The 23,866-nt window shown below is 43.6% G+C and overlaps 1 protein-coding gene across 5 annotated transcripts in view; it reads left to right on the top strand.

Annotated features, from left to right (window-relative positions):
* nags (N-acetylglutamate synthase) overlaps positions 1-17,442 on the top strand; it is a 49,089-nt gene extending 31,647 nt beyond the window's left edge. For 4 of the 5 annotated variants that reach the window (XM_085966345.1, XM_085966346.1, XM_085966347.1 and 1 more), the window contains 3 exons: positions 9,613-9,784; positions 11,114-11,296; positions 17,269-17,442. In XM_085966345.1, coding sequence (XP_085822471.1) covers positions 9,613-9,784; positions 11,114-11,296; positions 17,269-17,428 — 515 coding nt within the window. In that variant the 3' untranslated portion in view covers positions 17,429-17,442. Of the gene's footprint in view, positions 1-9,612; positions 9,785-11,113; positions 11,297-13,758; positions 13,843-17,268 lie in introns of all 5 variants that reach the window. The other variant, XR_015073451.1, reaches the window with a different exon arrangement.
* Positions 17,443-23,866: the final 6,424 nt, after the last annotated feature.

Here is a 23,866-nt window from a genome sequence, read left to right as displayed (position 1 = left end):
AATCTCGGTCTGCGTAGCTGGCGAATTGATATTTCAAGCGATGGTCATAATTAAGACTTGCACAATGTTGAGTAATATTTACAAAAGGCTTGGTCTGTTTAAGTCTATACAGTGGAAAGATGTACAGCTGTAATAGCACTACAATCCTATTGCTTGCACACACGTAGGCCAGTGTATGACCTAATAGGCGAGGCTTGATTTATGTGATTTGGTCACACTCTTGTGCTCGTTCACTGTCGGATTTGCCCAAAAGATCAAGTCTATGGTGTCCAAGTATCTCCCTCTTGTATGATCAGTTTTTTTTTTAGTCCTGTGTTTCTTGAGTAATTGCCAGTGAATAATCAGACCTGAAACCTCAGGATTATACTGCTTCTTCCCTGGGAGAATGTTAGGCTGGTGATTTTGACAGTGGTTGTGGTGGTGAGGTGCGAGGATGATTTTTTGGAGTTGGTGACTCCAAATGGAAAAGGTTAACAATCCACATACAAAAAAAAACCCCATTTAAATCACTCATTTGTTTCTTGTACAGTTATGGAGAGAGATAGCTTCTTCCAACTGTAGACAGAATGGGTATAAGATTTACAAATGCTCACATGACTTCTTTGCTTTGTGAACAACAAATAAGATCACACTACAACAACAACTTGCATTTATATGCCACCTTTAACGTAGTAAAACAACCCAAGTTGCTTCACAGGAGCGTTATCAAACAAAATTTGACACCGAGCCACATAAGGAGATATTGGCCCAGAAATTCGGGTCGGGGGCTTACCTTGCGTGCCGGCAGTTGAGCTGTAGGGCCCCGTGGAATTCCGATCCGGGGCCTGGTCCAGCTGCTGGCGCGCAGTGCTTGCGTATCCCAGGGCGCAGTTAGTTCGAAGCGTCCCCTGGGATCACGTGGGCCATGGGCAGCCAATCGGAGCAGGGAATGCTCCATTCATAAGTCTTGACAGGAAGTGCTGTCAAGACTTAAATACTACGGCCCCAAAATAGCACTAAACCTTCAAAAAAAAAATTTAAATCACTTTTTAAATAAACTATAAATTACATGAAATAACTATTTTAAACAATTTAAATTTTTGAAAAAAAATAATTTTATATTCTAACAGGGCTAAAAGTAAACTTACCTTGCTTTAAAGTATTTAAAAATAATAAACCTGTGGGGAAAAAATGTTTTAATTTTAATTAATTCACCACTTACCTCATAAAAAGCAGGCCTTACGCCTGCTTTTTACATTTCTAAATTCTGTAGGCTTACCCTCACGGAAAACCTGTAAAAAAACATATTTTTTTAAAAACACACAAGTTCAATGCGCACGCGCTGCCTCCCCCGCGCACGCGTTCAACCTCTGCTTTCAGGGGAATGGAAGAGAGGGAGGAAGAGCGGTTTAGGGAGGGAATTCCAGCGCTTAGGGCCTAGGCAGCTGAAGGCACGGCCGCCAATGGTGCAGCGATTAAAATCGGGGATGCACAAGAGGCCATAATTGGAGAGGCACAGAGATGTCAGACGGTTGTGGGGCTGGAGTAGGTTACAGAGATGGGGAGGGGTGAGGCCATGGAGGAACTTGAAAACAAGGATGAGAATTTTAAAAATTGAGTTGTTGCTGGCCCGGGAGCCAATGTAGGCCAGTGAGCACAGGGGTGATGTGTGAATGGTACTTGGTGCGAGTTAGGATATGGGCAGCAGAGTTTTGGATCAGCTCAAGTTTGTGTCAGTTGGAAGATGGGAGCCCAGTCAGGAGAGCTTTGGAATAGTCAAGTCTAGAGGTAACTATTCCACCTATGTTGACTGCAGAGTGACCAGGTTTCAAGGGAATCTAGGTAATTAAGGAAGTATTTAATTCATTGTAAAAGGCACTGTATGATTCCAAACTATGAATATTATTTAACAGTGATAGTTAATTGGCAGGTTTCTTCTCCGTAGCATGACAATATGGATAGGAATCAATTAGATTCCCCCATTCCTGTCTAGGAGATACAACAAGCTATAGGTTCTATGCAGGCAGAGATCGCCATTGGGCTGAGATGCATGTTCCAGATATTACCAAGTATGTAAAATAGCACGAGACACTCACCATCACCATTTAGCAAGACATTTGGCAATCTTTATCTTTAAGAAGGACAAATATATCTATCCTGATGTGCCTTATTCAAACCCAAATCATTTTAAAATTGAGATAACAGTTCCAGTTAAAATTCTCTTTTCCTGATCAATTTGATTACCAAGCTGATTCATCTTTATTGGAGAGTGCAGTGTAGTCCCTGAATAATGCACAATATTTAATATAATTCACAAATATGGCTATGTTTAGGGGCGCCCTTCTTGATGCAGGAAAAACATTTACGATGAAAGCAGATTCTCGAGGAGCTAACTGAAGATAGAGTTCAGTGTATATAAATAGATCTTTTGCCTATAACCTAAACCAGTTCATGGGTATCCACTAACAGGTTGGATTCTGAGCCTAGCTAGAGCAGGAGTATCCAAGCTTTTGGTCTCTGGGCTGTACAGGCTTGTATCGTGGAGTTTCAGGGAGAACATATAAAACTTAAGCTCAAGTTCCTATTTAAATTACATGTATCTCAGTTTCTCATGGTAATAGATCTTAATGTTCTGATTTATCCACCAGTCAGGCAACAGCACTAAGAATAGCCCTTTCCAAATTTGCAAGCTCGCAAGACTCGAACAGGATAAGCCACTGAATTAGAAATAGAAGTACAAATAAAATTGAGTTACATGAGCTTTGAGGGCCTAGTGCCAGGACCTGGCCTATGTGGCCCATGGACTGCACTCTGAACACCCTTGATCTAGAGGAACATGCCAAGGGTTCCCATTATCATCAGTGGGTGTCAGCCGTGGCTCAGTTGGTCGCACTCTCACCTCTGAGTCAGAAGGTTGTGGGTTCAAACCCCACTCCACAGACTTGAGCACAAAAATATAGGCTGACACTCCAGTGCAGTACTGAGAGAGTGCCGCACTGTCGAAGGTGCCGTCTTTCAGTTAAAATGAGCCTCGTCTGCTCTCTCAGGTGGACGTAAAAGATCCCACAGCACTATTTAGAAGAGCACAGGAGTTATCCCCAGTGTCCTGGCCAATATTTATCCCTCAATCAATGGATTATTTGATCATTATCACATTGCTGTTTGTGGGAGCTTGCTGTGCACTAATTGGCTGCCGCATTTCCCACATTACAACAGCGACTACACTTCAAAAAAGTATAGCGCTTTGAGGCGTGCAAGTCTGACGTCTTATTTATTGTCGTAATCATAAGTTAGCCGTCGGTGTACATGGGCCAGCCAGAGCATTAATGGCCTCCAAGCTGCTAGTCAAGAGCAGAAGATTGCACCATACACAGATCAATTGTGATATCTTGTGCATCACAATATATATAATGCCCACCCCACCCAAACCATGCGATCTACTGGAACAACCCAGGCCACTTTGGAAGAAAAAAATCTGGGAAATTCCTCTCCAACGCACCCCCCCCCACCCCACATGATCAAAACTAGTCCAGGAAATCACTGACACTAATAATGCTATGCAGTACCTATCTTTTGTATGAGGTCATCTCTGCCCCAGCCAGAAACTGGTCCAGCCCTCGCTTGAAGGAGTTCAGCGAATCGGCGTCCACATCATGAGCTGGCAGCCTGTTCCAGAGGCCCACTATTCTCAAAGAACTGCCTCCAGACATCTAACCTATATCTGGCCTTGTACAACTTCAAATTGTGACTCTTGGTTCTCCCTAACCTATTTAATTGGAACAACGGGGGCGATTTTCTCAATGGGAGCTTTTGGAGGCGGGACTCCCACTTGTCAGGTTTCAGTCCCGCCTCCATCAGCTTCTGGCCAACCAGCAGGATTTTCCCCTGATTGACCTTGTTAAGCCCGCCCGGTGGGCTCAGCAGGCCAATTAGGGGGAAGCTGGTTGCAGAGCACGTCGACGTGTCATCTGTCAAGAATTTTTGAAAGAAGAAATGTCATCGTTTGACAGCTCGGTGAAGCTGTCAAACACTGACATTCTGTGTAGTTTGATGAGGTCTTGCATACAAGACCTCATCAACCTTCCTTCTTTTACAGAAATTAGATGGTTGTTGCATGTGAGAATGCAACGGCCATCTCTCATCTGCAACACGGAGGTGCGAGACTCTCCATATAGAAACCGACTGAAGCCTGCAGGAAGAAACAAAGGTAAGTACACTTTTTAAAACACTTGGGACTTACCTCAGATACTCACCTACACTCTTGCACCCATCACTTACCTTCACACCACACTTTTGCACCCCCCCCCCCCCCCCCCCCCCCGCAGATCCAGTACTCGCCTCGCTGGCGGGTTTTGGAGCTGTCGGGAAGCCCGCACTTGAGAGCAAAAACGAGATAATCCTATTTGCTACCTGTTAACAGGCAGTTAATAGGCTTTAATAGCTTCCCGTCTCCAAGGAGACAGGACCCGGCGCGGGATGGCAACCCACCTCCTGGGAAGATGGCATGGAGGCGGGTTGGGGGCAGATTTGCCACCCGCCCCCAAATTCTGCCATTTTTCTGGCAGTCCCACCTCCATCCCCGCCTCCTCGGGGCTGAGAAAATCGCCCCCAAACTGTCAACTTAAACACAATCTATTCCCTTCATCATCTTATAAATCTCAATTAGATCACCCCCAAATCTACACTTCCCTAAAGTGTAGAGTCCCAGCTCTTTTAGTCTATCTTGATAACTAAGATGCGTACACTGTAGATCTCTGTTCTTTTGGTTTCCTTTCCTGTGTTATAAATGATATCACATAATGTGGTAACCAGTGTTTTTTGTATCAAAACCATTTTCTCTTAAAATGGACCAGGTGTTTAGCAGTGAAAACCACTCAAAATCTGGAACTTGTATAGAGCCAGTAACAATACCATGTATGTTTATTTGAGAGGATTTATTAATTCCCCTTATACTTTCTGGAAAGAGCTTGTATTGGTCTTTATCTGTAATAGGTGAGAGAGAGCCAGTTAAAAATCTTGCACTGTGCTTACTATACTACAGTATGAATCCACTGCTGGATCCTCATGAAATATGTTAGAAGATTGTGGGTAAGCCGCTGGCCTCTTCCATATATTCTATACTGGGTCACAAATTCAGATGTTTTGGACTATATTTCTGAGTGAGGTTAGATCCATGAAAAGATAGCTATCGACCCTTATCTACTCCAAAAAGATTGCTTTAAAATATGAATATGGGGTTTACTTCTTGGTTGCCTTCTATATGGTGGACAGTGATTCATCCCAGTCATGTGGTGCCAGGCAATTTTACAAACATTGTCTTGCCGGATCCAAAGACTATGGCCTAGAAATTCCCTACCTTACCGCCACGAGTTACCAATGGTTTCCAGAAAAAGATGGCTGCCGCCACTCTAACGCCTTTCTCTGGCGCGGGATTTGGCGGCAGTTGTTTTGGCGAAGGCTTTAGCGCTGCCGATAGCAACGCTGGCCCTGGATATGCAAATATGGAGAGCGTGACCCCTTAACATCACACTCTGTGAACTTGGACCTTTTGTGCTGAGTTTATCGCTGGGTCCTAAGATCGCTCTGAAAAGCGAGCGTGCAGCAGACTGACACAGATGCTGTCAGCACTTCTTAAAGGGACACACACATCTTTCAAGTAAGTTTGGATTTAAGCATTTGGACTGGATTTTTAATATTTTATTGAAGTAGTGGCTTGGGGCAATACATGTTAAAAGTTTTTAAAGTGTGCAGGGAGTGCTGCTGGACGCTTGCAGGGCCTCAGATGATAAAGGAAGGCCTCTGCGAAGACAGTAAATGCTGGAAATACTCAGCAGGTTAGGCAGCATCCGTGGAGAGAAAAACAGAGTTTACATCTCGGGTAGAAGTGCTGCCTGACCTGAGTATTTCCAGCATTTTCTGCTTTTATTTCAGATTTCCAGCATCAGCTCACAGATTTTCAGTGGGGGACACTAAATGGCCTTGTTGATTGACCTTGAGGAGCTGATGGCTGGGAGTGTGAAATCGAGTGGCGGTGTTTCTTCTCTCTCCTTGGCCAACCACTAGCTGGGCAGGCTGCTTTTCTTGGGTGTGTGAAATGAGAAAGGCACAAGGGTGGAGTTGTGGTGAGGGGAGGGCAGGAAAGCAAGAGGCTCATGTGAGAAGGAGGATAACATTTGAGGATACCAGCATCTTGTATCCTTTCAGCCCCACTGCTGGCCAAGGGCTCAGCCATGCCCCTGCCAAGAATGGCCAGCACCATCTCCTCCAAGGGCGTGAAGTGAAACTAGGAAGGGGAGGTGTGCCTCATGTTTGGTACAGATTGTTGGTAGGTGAGTGATGGGTGGGGAGTCATGCATTGAGGAGTGGTCGCGGCTAGTGGTACAGTTGTTAGGAGACGGCATTTGAAGATGCATTCACTGACCTTGACCACTGGTCGGAGGTCATGAAGCTGCTTTGGGCACTGGAGCCAGATCGTGGGGGTGACGCAGTGATGGCCTCGGTGATCTGGTCCCACATCCTTCTTTCTGGAGGGCCTCCTGGCCCCTGTGGGTAGAGGACCTCTCTTGCAGTGTTGAACCCTTGCACAAAGCTAGAGTGCTGTGTGCAAGACCCTGGGTGCCCCTTCCCTGGCTTGCTGAGTCATATGTGTTAGTGCTGAAGCACTTTTCCCTTTTTTTAGGTGCAGATGGCAATTCAGCTTTAAAAGCTGAAGACTCCCACTTGGGAATAACTTTTAATGTTAATTTTTTTTCAGAAGGCAGTTAAGCTGTAAGGGCTAAAAACTGCCAATTTGTACATGATTTTTATTTTTTTCATTTTAGAAGGCAGTTCGCCTTTAAGGGACCACACTTGCTTTGTAAAATGACAGCCTTGCTTTAAGAGAAGGCTGTTCTTGCTGCAGTGACGCTATGTTAGGCCTCCTGTTTGCACTACCACCACGAAAACGGCCTTGTATGGCAAGTTTAGCACAGGGCTAATGTTAATTAGCAACCAGCGCCAAAATCCCAGTCCTGCCAGCACCATTACATTCGGCAGCCGTTAACTCCAGCCCACTGTGGCACCAGCAGATTTTTAGCGATGGCTAATTTCTCGGCCTATATGCTGTTGCAGTCTGATCAGAAATATATATATGTATGTGTGTGTGTGTGTGCTCCAGTTGTGCCAGATTAACTTTCTCCCTTCCTAAAATACTGGGATGACATTGGTAATATAACCTTAACTGTAGATGTTACCTAGGACTAAATGTCTTGACCGACACATTGGCCGCGATTTTTCAGTCCGAGGCGACTTGGGAACGGGACAGCTGCCTTCCGGGTTCCAGTCCCACCCCCAATGACATCGGACGCAGTTTTGCATCAATTGGCCTTGTTAAGCCCGCCCTGCGGGCTTGCCGGCCCGTTAAGAGGAAGCCGGTGTCAGATAACGTCAGTTGATGATGCGCCATCTGCCGGTTTTCTTAAAGGGGCCACGCACAATTTTTTTGACAGCTCATTTCTCAGTGTTTGACAGCATTGGGGTGCTGCAAACACTGACAATCACTGTACAAAGGTGAGCTCTTGCACCCAGGCTCTCCAGTGACTCCCTCCTTAGGCTAGAACAGATGGCAGCTACAGGTGAGGTTACAGAAGCGATATGTCACTGGTGAGAGAGGTTCTCCCATTGAGGTGGGACTACACACACAATCCAAAACTTGTCACCTACAGAAAAGTATAAATACATTAAAAACGATTTTCCCAACATTTTCTACCTCTGAAACTCACCAGTGCACCATTGGATCCTTCACACCGCTTCTGCAGCTGTCATCAATGCAGAAACATAACAGTAGACCCACAGCACGCCACAGTTACCTGGCATGGTGTCCGGATGTCGGGAAGCCCGCAGTAGACCTGTCAAAATTGTAAAAAGCCTCTTAACTGCCTGTTAACAACCTGTTAACAAGCAGTTAAGTGGCTATAATCCTCTTCCCGCCGCTAGGTGTCTGGTCCATGCGCAAATCGGGGACCCAACACCTGGGAAGATTGTTTGGGGGCGGGTTGACAGCGGGTTTACAGCAGATTTCCGACCGGCTGTCATTCTTTGCGATTTTGCCAGATATCTCGCCTACAAAACCACCCTGAGCGCCGGCAAAATTCCCCCCATTGGTGATTCTAGAAAGCCTTCATCAACCCCGCTGCATTAGTGCAGATGGGGTTCCCATGGATTCTCCCTTCCCTCCTACAATTGCCCCCAACCCCATTGATCCTACTGGTGTTATGAACATTCCATGTATGTCTATGTCCTCAAAGTTACCATTATTAGTTATATTATCTATTCATGTTAATTCAGCTCCCATATGGTAATATTCAGAAACTCTTCCATAAGTTCTTCAGTGTTCACTGTATAAACAGAAACGTGCTGAAAATCAATAGGCAAAATTTTTTTAAAGTTTATCGAGATTCTTTCTTGACTTTTTCTAATGGCTCAGTAAGTTTATTCAGTAAGTAGATTAAGAAAATCCCAGGTTCAATCCACAGTCTGTGCTAAAATAGCTAATTTTAGCTGGGATGGGGTGCTAGTTCCCCGAGTTAGCGAGGGAAAAATTGGCTGGGGTTTGTGTTTAATGTCCAGCGACCTCCTCTGGAAATGTGCATGAGTCGATACTGTACGGGGACAGAATTGGGCCTGGCTTATGAATAGTGGCCACTTAGGTGAGCTACAGAGTGTGCCTGGTACCTGTGGCAGTGTAACCTAGCAAGAAACATGATGGCCTGTATTTTCCGATGCCTACGGGTGTGTATGGGCTGTGTACACACCCGTAGGGACATCGGAAATGCCGGTTTCAGGCATGCGCTGAAAACTGGCACTTCTGATCTGTCAACAATCCTCTTGACAGATCGGACACCTGCCCTGGAGAAGGGCCTCTGCTTTCTGCAGAACCTCCGCCCGCTGAAAACCCTTAGAAATCTTACGCCTGGTAAAAGCAGGCGCAAGGTCTGCTTTTACCAGCATACTGGCTTCACCTGACGAAGGAGCAGCGCTCCGAAAGCTTGTGATTTCAAATAAAGCTGTTGGACTATAACCTGGTGTTGTGTGACTTCCCACATTTTACCAGCATAAGAGTTGAAGAAAGTAAAAAAAGTAATTTTTTTTCAACTCATTTATAATGTAAAAATACTTTTTAAAAAGGTAAGTTTATTTTTAGCCCCGTAAAAAACTTTAATTTTTTTCAAAAAATTAAATTTGTTTAAAATATTTAATTTAATGTAATTTTAACTCATTTTAAAAACATGATTTATTTAATGTTTTAGTGTCTTTTTGGGGTGATCTACGTTCATATAAGTATGAAGGGAGATTCCCTTCTATTGGCTGGCCTGGCCCACGTGATCCCAGGGACGCTTGCGAACCACCTGCACCTCTGGGATACGTGGGCCCTGCGCACTTCGACTGTGGAGAGGCCCAGGAGCGGAAGTGTCTGGACCTCGGGAGCCCTCCGGTAAGGGCGTAGATTTTTTTCCGATAGGAGGCACCCGCACGCAGGAAGCCTCCTATCGGAAATTACGGGTCAATGTTTTCAGGAGGTGAGAAAAAGATGGAGCTATCACCTCTCTGACAGCCCAGAGATGATGATTGCAAATATTTTTCAATTTATTACAGGAGCTGGGACACTATTCAAAAATGCCGAACCCATTCGCAGATACACAAACCTTGATGAAATAGACACGGCCCGTCTAATATCACTAATAAATAAATCTTTTGGGAAAGATCTACACGAGGACTACATTTCAGCAATGAAACCCAAGCTACATTCTATTTATTTGTCTGAAGGGTAAGAGCTTTCCTTTCAGTTTTGTTACTGTATCTGATTGTTGTCACTTTGCAGTGCTTTCTCTAATTTCAATAGTTCAATAACTGCCAAGGGTTGCACTTGGCTTCAGTTGACTTCAAGATACCTGGAAAGTGACACAAGCTCATAGCGTAGGCAGAATAGAGGTGCACTAAGAAATGTCAATGGCATTCAGGTTACAATCCATCCCAAACAGGAGGAATAAGAACATAAGAAACAGGAGCAGGGGTAAGCCAGTCAGCTCCTCGAGCCTGCTCCGCCATTGAATAAGATCATGGCTGATCCAATCTTGGCCTCAACACCACTTTCCCGCCCTCTCCCCATAACCCTTGACTCCCCTGTAGTTCAAAAATCTGTCTATCTCCACCTTGAATATATTCAATGACTCCGCCTCCACAGCTCTCTGGGGTAGAGAATTCCAAAGATTCACGACCCTCTAAGGGAAGAAATTCCTCCTCCTCTCCATCTTAAATAGGCGACCCCTTATTCTGAAACTATGCCCCCTAGTTCTAGATTCCCCCACTAGGGGAAACATCCTATGGTCGTCTTACTTGATGGCTGTTGGCAGTTTTTCTTCCACCTCTCCTGAAGACCGTTAATCTTACTGGGCTAGGTCATAAGCTCAGACAGCAAGCTATCCAACTACGGGCAATGTTGCAACCGAGCCCAATCCCATCCTCACCTGATGTTTGTGTATGTATACTTTCCAGCAGGTGATCAGGAATGGGAACCCTAATCGCTCGCGCCCCCCCGCCCCCCCCCCCCGGCACTCAGGCCAACTTGTGATGGTTCTTTTGTCATTCCCAACTGAGACAGAGTAACTCAGCACAGAGCAGAAACTGGCCTTGGGGGATGCAATACATTTGGTCTTCCTACTTGACAGCTAGGAGGAATGATTTCACTTGCAGCTGTGACACAGTCAGTGGATATCTCTTCTCTCCAGACCCTCATGACTGGCGGCAATGTGGTAGTGAGAAACTTAGATGGGGTAGAAAAATTAAATTAATTGTCCCGTGCAAAGCAAAACGATACAGCTGTGGCTAAGTCTGAATTTATTGTAAAGCAGACCAGGTTAACCTCATGAATCTGATCAGTGAAGCAGGACTATGGTCCTCTCTCTAGCTGGAAAACAATTGCTCAGTATGTTTAAACATAATTAGCCACATTTTCTGTGCAAGGTGTTTTTGATTATACAGTCAAAATAGTGACTGCATTCTTGCAGCATGCAACATGATTTGCTTCAATAATTAATAACCTAGGAATGGGAATTGAATAGCTCACAGCAACTGTTTTCTGTCTGTGTTGCCGCAGGTACAGTGCTGCTGCAATTATCACCACAGAATCTGTCCTGAATGGGATGCCGTACCTTGACAAATTTGTCGTCAGTACAAACAAACGCGGCCAAGGTACCAGCCTGATGTTATGGGAATGTATTCGGCAGGACTTTGACTCGCTCTTCTGGAGGTCGAGGGCAACAAACCGGATCAATCCCTGGTACATTACTTTCTAAATTTACCATTTATCTATCAACTGTACTCCTTTTAAAAAAAATAATAATAATTCATTGCTGCCTACAAACTTTACATGTCAGGATGAGGTTGCAGGGTATTCACAGGGACATTCAAAGAACCATGAGACAGTTGCATAACATTGTGCATAGAGCAGGATTGTGTCCGTTTATGGAACACAACTGCATTCGTATTGAACAGTACATCAGGATTTGAGCATTGATAGTCATGTTCTACAAGATAACCAAGCATAGACATATGGTCTAGATTTCACCAACTTATGACTATGTTTGAATTTATTGCACTATACATTTACACAGCGGAGAAAAAAATAAAATATCCATCTTCACCAGAGTAAACGCAATTAATTTTACTCGCCCTTAAAAGTTTGTTTGAAATAGGAATGGTGAGACCAGTCTAAACCTGGACCACTGCCCCAGATCAAAGTTTCCAGTCTGACTTTACTGCGACATTTGTCTCCCTTGGGGAGACACTAACTCCTGGATGCTGTTTCTCTAACAAACCTAACCGGCCTTGAGGCAATGTGGAACTTTTCAATCATTAAGTTAAAATTTCACAAAATGCAAAAGATGTCTCTTTGCCCCGCCATTGATGGCCATGCCTTCAGCCGCCCAGGCACCATGTTCTGGAATTCCCTCGCTAAACCCCTCCTTTCCACCTCACTCTTCACCTTAATTAAGAACTTCATTAAACCCACCTCTTGTACCAAACCTTTGGTCACCACTTCCAACTTCTCCTTCCGTGGCTCGGCGTCTTTTTTTTAATTATACCCGTGATGCACCCTGGGATGTTTTATGTTAAATGCGCTACATAAATGCAAGTCCACATTCTGGAAGCAATTAATAACTGATTTAACAAAATATTTCTTCACACGAATTATCACACCTGTGGCCTTGCCCATGTCTAACAATGAATTAAAATTCATTGTGTGGACTATTGTTTGAAGCCTAAATGGAACAATAAATCTATATGTTTAGAAATCTCGTATCTAGCACACGTCTGCGACTCCAGATGTCATTATTTTGGCTCACATACCAATTCCTTTTGTCGGATTTGCACCTCAACCGTCATTGTTTGTAAAACTGCACTAAATCACAGCTGAACAGATAGGAGCATACCCATCAAAAGTGGGAAAAGCCAGAATGAAAATGACCAATGAAGAAACACCAAAGAAGTATAAACATTACAAAATCAAAGATCAGCAACCTGTAAAACAACTAACAAACAAGAACGGTAATCAATGAAATCACTCAACAGCAGTTCCTTAAAGTAGAAAAACATCCTAAGGTGCTTCACAGGAGCGATTATCAAATAAAATGTGACATTTTTTGAAAGTTTGGCATCTTGTTTCATCATTCACCTCAGAGCAAAAATAGATTTCCCAACATTAAAAAAAATCAATTACAGTAAATAATTGGTATCCTTAAACAAATCTATAGGTTTCTCTTTGGAGGTCTTTGAAATGTCTCTCTTGATGGTTTCTAGTCAGAGGCCTGTCTCACTTCAGATGTCTGGGGCTTGAAGTCTGTTAACATTTCCAGGTTTGGAAGTGAAGCGACTCAACCAACTAACAGATGTCCAGAGTGCACCCGTGTCACGTCATGCGTGTCACACTGGGCTACAATTCACACACTGCATCCGTGTCAGAGTGTATGTGTCACTCTGACAAATGATAGCTACCAGAACGCAGCTTGCACACAGGAAGACTTGGCTTGCTGTATGAAAAGCCAGTCTTGCAGCTGATCATAATACAGCTCTGGAACTTTTAAAGACACATCCCAAATACAGTCTTCTGAGTGGAAATCAGATCCAGGAACAAAAATTCTCAGAACACTTGCTGTCATGGTTCTTTGCATTCCAGTACTATTAAAACAGGTAGGTCTCTATTTATCCTCGAGGCCCAAACATTTTGATTTTAAAATTCAGTACCCCCTGCTGCTGTGCTGCACTCCCTGCCCCCTCCCACCCTCCACGCTATGCACTGCTTTCTGACCGCCTGCTATTCTGTGTTATTAAGAATGCTTAACCACGCTCCCATCACAGACTACCCCTGAGCAATACTACAGCCCATCAGCTTGTGCTAAAAACAAATGAAAGTTATTAAATTAGAAACTGGGTTTCAAATTTAGATTAAATAGCAAATGCTACATAGAACTAAAGGAACCAAGCTAAAAATAGCGCAGTGCACTTTGCCATTGAGCTATGGCAGGCACTATTCATACAATTCTGTTGCCAGTTCACCCATTCCTCTGCCACTGCCGTTGTGTCTTTTTTGCACCCCTCACTCTTCCTGCCTTTGCTGCTACCTTCCTCATTTCCCCCTGCTTCTGCTAATGTCTTTCTTCCTTTTCTTCTGCCACTCTTGTTCCTCCTGCCTCTGTCTGGCTTTTCTTAATCTTCTGTTATGTTTACTTGCGTAACGTACAGACACACATCAGCAAACCGAAGCAGAGACTGAGTGGCACAGACAGAACTGGATAGCCAGAATGGCATAGAAACTAATTTATAGAGGTAAGCCTGCTTGTATGCAACAGCCACCTGAATGCGATTTTGGCTAGTCGATGCCGCGTACAAGCGGGCTTGACTGTTAATCAACCAAATTGTAACAAAATATGCAAAACAAAATTCTTGTAACTCCAGCTAGTTACAGAAAGGGCACGACAGATTCAGGGCCTATGTTCTCTTTTGGGATCTTGATCTAGAACCAGTGTTTGTTCAATTAAATCTGGACGAGTAGATTTTTTTTTCCTCCCAATTTTCTCATTTTATTTATGCTGAGGTACAGTCCCTTACTGCTAACAGCCCTCTGGTATTGTGTCCAACTGCCCATTCTTTACACGTGACTCTAGACAGTGGGTGTCAATGAACTATTTGATCATGAGCAGCTTCACAGTGCTGTCCTCAGCTGACATTCGCATGTCAACTTTCCAGCAGCAGTCACTGTTAGTGGCTAGGAGCAGGATGTCTGGTTGGATTGTCCATCACCAAGAGTGGCTCGGTAGCACCACTACTGACCGAGCTGGCCGAGTCCTGAAGGACATAGCTGTCAGTCTGGGCCTGCGACAGGTGGTGAGAGAACCAACACGAGGGCAAAACCTACTTGACCTCGTCCTCGCCAGTCTACCTGTCGCAGATGCCTCTGTCCATGACGGCATTGGTAGCAGTGACCACCGCACAGTCCTTGTGGATGAAGTCCCGTCTTCACACTGAGGACACCCTTTCAAAGTGTTGTGTGACACTACCACTGTTCTAAATGGGATAGATTCAGAACAGATCTAGCAGCTCAAAACTGGGCATCCATGAGGCGCTGTGGGCCATCAGCAGCAGCAGAATTGTATTCCACCACAACCTGTAACCTCATGGCCCGGCATAGCCCTCACTCTACCATTACCATCAAGCCAGGGGACCAACCCTGGTTCAATGAGGAGTGCAGAAGAGCATGCCAGGAGCAGCACCAGGCATACCTAAAAATGAGGTGCCAACCTGGGGAAGCTGCCACACAGGACTACATGCATGCTAAACAGCGAAAGCAACATGCTATAGATGGGGCTAAGCAATCCCACAATCAACAGATCAGATCAAAGCTCTGCAGTCCTGCCACATCCAGTCGTGAATGGTGGTGGACCATTAAACTAACGGGAGGAGGAGGCTCCATGAATATCCCCATCCTCAATGATGGTGGAGCCCAGCACGTGAGTGCAAAAGACAAGGCTGAAGCGTTTGCAACCATCTTCAGCCAGAAGTGCCAAGTGAATGATCCATATCGGCCTCCTCCTGAGGTCCCCACCATCACAGAAGCCAGTCTTCAGCCAATTGATTCACTTCACGAGATATCAAGAAACAGCTGAGCGCACTGGATACAGCAAAGGCTATGGGCCCCGACAACATCCCGGCTGTCGTGCTGAAGACTTGTTCTCCAGAACTAGCTGCGCCTCTAGCCAAGCTGTTCCAGTACAGCTACAACACTGGCATCTATCCGACAATGTGGAAAACTGCCCAGGTATGTCCTGTCCACAAAAAGCAGGACAAATCCAATCTGGCCAATTACTGCCCCATCAGTCTACTCAATCATCAACAAAGTGATGGAAGGTGTCATCGACAGTGCTATCAAGCGGCACTTACTCACCAATAACCTGCTCACTGATGCCCAGTTTGGGTTCTGCCAAGACCACTCTGCTCCTGACCTTATTACAGCCTTGGTCCAAACATGGACAAAGGAGCTGAATTCCAGAGGTGAGATGAGAGTGACTGCTCTTGACATCAAGGCAGCCTTTGACTGAGTGTGGCATCAAGGAGCCCTAGTAAAACTGAAGTCAATGGGAATTGGGGTGGGGAAACTCTCCACTGGCTAGAGTCATACCTAGCACAAAGGAAGATGGTTGTGTGGTTGGAGGTTAATCATCACAGCCCCAGGATATTGCTGCAGGAGTTCCTCAGGGCAGTGTCCTAGGCCCAACCATCTTCAGCTGCTTCATCAATGACCTTCCCTCCATCATAAGGTCAGAAACGGGGATGTTCGCTGATGACTGCACAGTGTTCAGTGCCATTCACAACCCCTCAGATAATGAAGCAGTCCATGCCCGCATGCAACAAGACCTGGATGACGTTCAGGTTTGGGATGATAAGTGGCAGGTAACATTCACGCCACACAAGTGCCAGGCAATGACTATCTCCAACAAGCGAGAGTCTAACCACCGTTGACATTCAACGGCATTACCATCGCCGAAAGCCCCACCATCAACATCCTGGGGGTCACCATTGACCAGAAACTTAACTGGACCAGCCACATAAATACTGTGGCAACAAGAGCAGGTCAGAGGCTCGGTAATTGCGGTGAGTGTCTCACCTCCTGACTCCCCAAAGCCTTTCCACCATCTACAAGGTACAAGTAAGGAGTGTGATGGAATACTCTCCACTTGCCTGGATGAGTGCAGCTCCAACAACACTCAAGGAGCTTGACACCATCCAGGACAAAGCAGCCCATTTGATTGGCACCCCATCCACCACCCTAAATATTCACTCCCTCCACCACTGTGACTGCAGTGTGTACCATCTACAAGGTGCACTGCAACAACTCGCCAAGTCTTCTTTGGCAGCACCTCCCAAACCCGCGACCTCTTCCACCTAGAAGGACAAGAGCAGCAGGCGCATGGGAACATGACCACTTCCAAGGACCACCTCCAAGTTCCCCTCCAATCACACAACATCCTGACTTGGAAATATATCGCTGATCCTTCATCGTCGCTGGGTCAAAATCCTGGAACTCCCTCCCTAACAGTGCTGTGGGAGTACCTGCACCACACGGATTGCAGCGGTTCAAGAAGGTGGCTCACCACCACCTTCTCAAGGGCAATTAGGGACGGGCAATAAATGCTGGCCTTGCCAGCGACACCCACATCCCACGAACAATTAAAAAAAAAAAAAAAAAAAAAAATTCACCCCCCTCCCCCACCAAACACTGTGTAATCGAGACAATTTGTGGCCAATTCTAATGACGCCTACTGGTACCATGGCTGAGTAGGCTCAGGAGAGGCTGTGTATTCAACCGGGGACTTTCCTTGTCTGCATGTCTCAGTACCAGATTTTTAAGTCGTTTCTCTCGATCAGGACTGCCATTATATAGAGTAATTAAAACATGTCACACTTTCCAAAACACAATCTTGGATTTTATTTTCCAATTAGTATTACAATGTGCCTGTCATTGTAGAACGACGCCCTGACTGCTGCAACAGTGATTAAATGCTGCACTTCAGAAAGAAGTGTTGTGAATAACTGTGCTTCTTTCTCATTGTTTTAACTCATCCTTTTTCATATTCCTGACTTTATCTTGTTTTCATTCACTTGTTTCTCATTTTGATTAGTTTTTTCTGAAGAGTTGATGTGCATTTTGTAGCTACTTCAGTTCACAACCAATGGACATGCCTTTTTCTTGTGCAGGTATTTCAAGCAGTGCGATGGAAGCTTTACAACTGGACAGTGGATAGTATTTTGGTACGGCCTGACTAATATGCGTGACTCTTATGAACTAGTGGACCACGCAGAAAGTTTACCTGATTCTTTTGTAAATCAGCAGACTTCTTCTGCTGCAGAAAAATAAATCTCATCACTTGCTGTGCTAGTTTTTCCTTTTTCATCCATGTGTTAAAAAAAAAAATGCTACCCTAAGGTTAGACATGCCTCAGTTTCCGGTCTTTGGCATAGCCAGTTGCTGTGAACTTCTTTTCAAAAAGCCTAATGGGATTTGTTACCTTCAAATTCCATTATGGTGGAAGAGGGAACATTTCTATTTACATTAGCTGTAGTGAATAAAACCAGAGTGAATGAGAGCTCCAAAAATGTGATTAAAGTCAACGACATTTCTGTCTTTTACAGGATATTGATCGTTTGTGGTAAATGATAGCTAAAGGATTAGTAAGTTTTAATTAAAAGAGGTCAATTGTAATGAGAAAGGGCACAGGCAAGCTTGCTACCAGGCTCAGCAAAAAAGTTGAGTAATCAGCGCTCATTCAGATTGTCCAGGAGGACAACTGAGGACCTCTGAGTGATGAGGAGTTCAGTTGATTCCGAGGAAGATTGAACACAAAGTTCAATTCAATTTTTATGTCATATATGCAGCAGACATGTGTACTGCACAATGAAATGTTGATTTTTACGAGTCCTCCCAAGTGCAGTCTATTGGAGGTCAAAATGTTGCCACACTGAGCTGAACTGAGGAAAATTGAAGCAGTGCTGGGAGGACAATTTCATTGAAAGAGATACAAAAGGCTATACCTAGACATTCTGTTTGGAGGAAATTGACTTTTAACGGAGCTCTATAAAGCTCTCTCTGACCAGTTGTTCCTGCAATTCTGAATTCCTTGCACAAGGAAGAATGGTGGATCGACAACCTTGACTTTGTATTACCCTCATCGGTAAAGAAAGTAGGGAGCAATGTGGGAGTGACAGGATTATATCGCTTCTAAATGTAGATCATAAAGAAATAGCTAAAAGCTTAGCTGCTGGTTAGAGCTACATGAAACTTTCTGGTATCCGGCACGGACGGGACCGACCTGGTGCCGGTCCATCAACAATGCCAGATAACCGAACGCTATAGTAAAACATACGGAGCTCAGAGCTCCGTATAAAGCAACAAACCCTGCAGCTTCAAAACAATTGGCACAACTTGCAAGCGTCTCTGTAGCTTAGCAACAACTTCAGCTACACGCTTGCACAGCCACAAATGGAGTAAAAAAAGTAACTAAAAGTAAAAAAAAAAAGTTCTCTGAACCGACTCCTGAATTTTGCCAGTGGATAGAGCGTTCCGGTTATTTAGTGGCCGGTTAATCGAAAGTTTCCTGTATACACTGTTGTTTGAGGGAGTCAGTATAATCTGCAACTGTGCTATTTGGCCTGATGGAGTTATTGTAGGACTGTTGAGTTTAAAGACCCTGTTTGCAGTTCCTGGAGGCCAGGGGATGGCAGAACAGACTGGCATCTAAGCATGAGACCCCAATTTCGAAAATGATCTCGGAATGAGATCTCCCCAGGAGGGCATACTGTAGAGATCCCAGGCTGAGACTGGTGCAATTGTAAATTGGTTGAATACTATACTGTTTGATTGGAAATCTGTACAAATTAAACTGGCAAGACAACTAGAGTCAGATTATTACTGGTGTGAAGTTATGAAAGGCATCCTACCTCAATGTGTTTCTCATCTGGCCTTAGCAAAGGTGGTGGGGGAGGGGGGAACCTCTGAGACATAGGGTAGTTGACTGGCAGATCCCAGATGATCCCATTTTTTTTTTTGAAAGGCACAATTGACTTTGCCCGAGAGGTCAGCAGCATCTGGTTTTGCTGCTCCTTCTAATTGGCAAGTGGGTTGTGGTAGACACTGATGTGATCCTGCCTGCTCCGGGGAAGGGGAACAGATGTAATTCACCAAAAAGATGGCAGCCTGTGAGGGATCTCTGGCATGATCAGAAGTATCCTCCTCCCAACAGAACAGCTTATCATCTCAGGTTTTTTTAAACTGATAACATTATGTGTTGATAATCATTTGAGATATTTATATATAGAGAGGCACAAAGCATTAATAAATCACTTAATCTGAGAGAAATGTCTTCAATCCAAGATGCATTATATCCTTAAACAGTTTGTGCTATTCTATACAAGAAGTACAGGTGGAAGATTTTTATTCCATTTTGGCAATTTATTTTTTGGTGGTGATAGCAGGGTTTCATGATCTCACCATGGAACCACGGTGATACCAGTTTGTATACACTGTATTTTATAATCAATAAGTAAATGAATTTCAAGGTACTGAGGAACATGTCTGCCTTCAAACAGACAAGCCATTGCCACAGATAAGCCAATACCTGTCTGAACATGTAGAATGTTAGGAAAAATAAAATAGGGCTAGAATTAATAACTCAATCTTTAGGTCCAGCGTGCATTGTTTTTACTTTTCTCCATTAGTATTTTAAGTATCAAATTCCTTCTCCCCTCCTTGAGGTCTTAAATTGATGGTTGGGTAATTGTGAAACAAGTTGTTTTAATCACAGGAATGAAAATGCCAAACACTTCAATCTGGGTGTCATTGCTATCTTCTGGTGATAGCATTTCAAAGAATTAACAAATTACTTTTAAACTCTGTGCTATTTGAGCTTTCAAATCCTACTCTCTATCCAACCCTCATTAGTTGTAGACAAGGATGATGCACACAAAAAGGAAATTTCGGTTTTGCTTCAGTTCTCTTCGCTTTTAGGAGACTTTTATTCACTACAAAGACCACGTTAGTGGAAATCTTTACTGTGGAAGTGGGGGGCGGGAGGACAACATTTTAATGATCTATTTATTGATGAAAATGTTAGACTATTAACATAATACTGGTGTAGTGATGGGAGTGACTCAATTCTTTTATCCCTGCACTGATAAGAGAAGGGTCATTTTGCGAGGCTTCGCTTCTGGTGCGGAGTCTAGTTCTACTGAGGCAGTGTGCCCATTGGATGGCCCATTTAATTTTATGGTGATTCAGGCCACTAATATGGCACAAACCGTGTCGTTCCAACTGTTTGGTTATTTTTAAAAAAAACAGAACAAATAAATGAGATGCCACTTCAATAACATGAAACCTTGAGTCACGGCATCAGATGCCGTTTTTTAGAAACTTAGAAGTATTTCCTGTCTAAGTGCTGAGTGTTTTCTCTGGTTATTGGATGGTGAAGAACCGGATGCAATGAAACTGCTGGCCAGTTTCTCTAGACTAGTTTCCACCCCCACTTCTTTGCATTTGGATGAATCAGCCATTGTGCTGGTTTTTTTTTGCAAGAGTCACAATGTAATGATTTTATTATACATAATGTTATCGTGTCAATCTACGTCACTTGTAATCGCTGCAACTATTTGAGATTTGTGACTGGTAAAATTGCTGAGAAATAAGCCTCTGGTAATCTGGGACACACAACCAGCTTTGCCCTGTATCATCTGATACTAAAGTCAACAGAAAAAGGTCATAAGTCGTGGAATGAACCTGCCTTAAAAAAAAAACATTTACAGAGGTAAAAGATAATGTCACTGAAATATTGACAGGCATTAGAATCTCGTGCCAAATGTCAGATCACCTGAAAAAAATTAAATTAGCAAATGTTTCTAATAGTGCAAATATCTGACCCTCCAGAGCAATGTGACTTGCCCACATCAGTTAGCATCATCCATAAAATGCATATCTTGTGGAATAATTCTGTCTGTTATCCTATTCAAAATCTGTACTTATAACTGGATTAGCATTCACTAAGATGGCCGTTTCTATCCCTAGCTCAGTAGCAAATTTATTTTGCTAAGCAATGTTTAAATATATTGTGTAATGATAAGCCCTGATGAATTATTGTTTTTCAGTCTAAATTAAAACTTCCTTTAAAGTACTTATCGCCCTACAATAAAAGTCAACACATTAAAATTTATAGTACAGTTGGACAAAAACATTTTTTTTTAAAGTTATATAGAGATCTGCCAGGGGCAACTTGCTCCCAGAACTTCAGCTAACAGCTAGCTACTCTGTAATTAGCGGTTTGGAGGTATTCAAGAATGACCCAAGTCATCGCCTGATAGTTCCGCGAATTTAGCCACATAACCTACCCTGAACTGTGCTGAATTAGTTGATCTTAGCCAGATAGGGGCAGAACTACAATTGGCCTCAGTGCTTCGAGTTAGGGAAGGGAGAAATAGGCAGAGGTTCCTGCTGCTGATCACCATCCAGCAACTCCTGCTGCTAGTGCTTGGATGTAGACAACAGCCTTTGATTGTGATGCTCCCTGTGGTTGAACTGCCTCCTGTCACTTGCTTTCAGGGTCTCACACATGAATAACGGCAACACAGATACACCTGACTGAATAGCTATTACTATGTTTCTCACCATGTACAGTTTGTTATTCTACTAATCTGTATTATAAGGGTTTGATATTGCATTGTTATTCAAGCTACCTAAGGGTGCTAGTTTTCTTTCTGATAAAAAATACCCACTGTTCCTTTTCTATGAGAATTATAAAAATCTCATTTAATTCAGCAAGTGCCTCATAATTTGTAGTGAATACCAGGTATTGTTATAAAAGTGTACATATCTTGCTTTGAACAGTTTATTGAAAGTGTCTGGTATAATCCTGTCTTATGTTAATTGGGCCAACTTTAACATTTGCCTGCCATGGGGGAAAAAAACTGTGCCTTAAACTACAAAAAATGTGTGCGAAATTTGTTGTGTGAGTGATTTATTTCATGTGCCGTATTTGTAGCTGTTGGGTAGTTTTGAATATGCTTACATATATAAACCAAGAATTAATGCATACACTCCCATCCAGTTCACCTCCAGCCCGATAGGTGGTAGATTTGTTTTTGGACACTTGGGATAGTAATACTTCACCCAATTCCTGCTTAATCTCAACAAGGTTGTTCCATTCTCCAAAGGGTGGATACCAAGCCCTTTTTATCCAGTTACCCTACTTGCCTTCCTTCCATTCACCACCACCACCACCATTTCAGTTTCTCCTCTCTTCATTCATTAGTTTTCCTCACTGCTCTTTTTAAAAATCTTCCTCAACTCACCTCTTTGCCCCATCACTGTTCAAGGTGTTAGGAAGACATGTCCTAGTGGGAGGTACTGTGGTCAAATGCAGCTCTACAATGTGGGTACTTGATAGTTAGGAGGCTGAAGACATTGGCAAGTTTCCCCATCAGCATGAGAAAATCTCAATATAACTGCATTGTTAGTTCAAGACCAGATAGGTGTCTTGCAGTTTTGTCTGGTGACCATAATAATGTTCCCCAATCAACCACATAGCACAACATATGGGCTCCATCTACCTCTTATTTTATTACATTGGCAGTGCTTGGTCTTTGCTTTTTTCTCCTCATCAACATTATGAGCCATATGCAAGTTATAAAAATCACCACAATCGCAGTTTCTGAGATATACAAAGCATTGCCCAGAACAATTACTGCTTCCTCTTCGGTAATATTCATTTCATCTCCTCACATCTCAATTCTGCCCATTTCTATCTCGCCACCCTCATCTGTCTGATTGAAATCCAAATTTCAATTTTCATGACTCTTCGTCCTCCAAATTTCCTCAACTCTTTCTACTCTAACTTCTGATCCGAAGGAGGTATATGCATTTATTTGCTTGGTCATTCCTGCTGCTCACTTTAGGTTCCTTGAATCACCTGACTTTAACTTCTTCACCTTACTTAATTCATCTGCTGTCTCTAATATTCTAACCTTGATAACTTTTTTGAACTTTCAAACAAAATCAAATCTTTTAGCTTCCCTTGTGCTTAAATCACCTTTCTTAAGATTTTGCTGTTCACCATCTCCAACGGTTCAGTTTCTCATCTTCCACTGATGAGACTGGAATTAATAGATTATTTTCTATGACAAGTTGTTTAAGATCATTTGTAAATCAGCCTACCTGTATCCCTGATTGGCCCAGTAGTTTAGCTGAACTAGACTTTTCTCTCGGCTTCAATTCTAAATGTTACATTGTTGCCTCACCTCTGGGCTCTTCTGATCATTATGTATTCCCTTGAATATAGAAGATTAAGAGGTAATCCAGTTGAGGTGTTTAAGAGTTGATCGGGTAGATAGAGAGAAACTACTTCCTCTGGTAGGGGAGTCCAGAACAAGGGGGCGTAACCTCAAAATCAGAGCTAGGACATTCAAAGGTGATGCCAGGAAGAAGTTCTTCACCCAAAGGGTAGTGTAAATCTGGAACTGTCCCAAAAAGCTATTGTGGCTAGGTCAATTGAAAATTTCAAAACTGAGATTGATAGGTTTTTGTTAGGCAAGGGTATTAAGAGTTATGGAACCAAGGCAGATAGATGGAGCTGAGATACAGATCAGACAGGATCTAATTGAATGGCAGAACAGGTTCGAGGGGCTGAATGGCCCACTCCTGTTCCCATGCACCCTGTAAAACAGACCAGTCTTGTTTGACACTCTGGTCCTAGCATGGAGGAACCAGAACCACTGCTCTTTGGGTATGTCTGTGCCAACTCCTGAGCCTACAGAT

The sequence above is a fragment of the Somniosus microcephalus genome, chromosome 24 (assembly GCF_052327205.1).
Source record: "Somniosus microcephalus isolate GS21.2 chromosome 24, FLI_Smic_1.0, whole genome shotgun sequence".
NCBI lineage: Eukaryota > Metazoa > Chordata > Chondrichthyes > Squaliformes > Somniosidae > Somniosus > Somniosus microcephalus.
The sequence above is the reverse complement of the archived record's forward strand: the minus strand, read 5'-3'. Positions and strand labels throughout refer to the sequence as shown.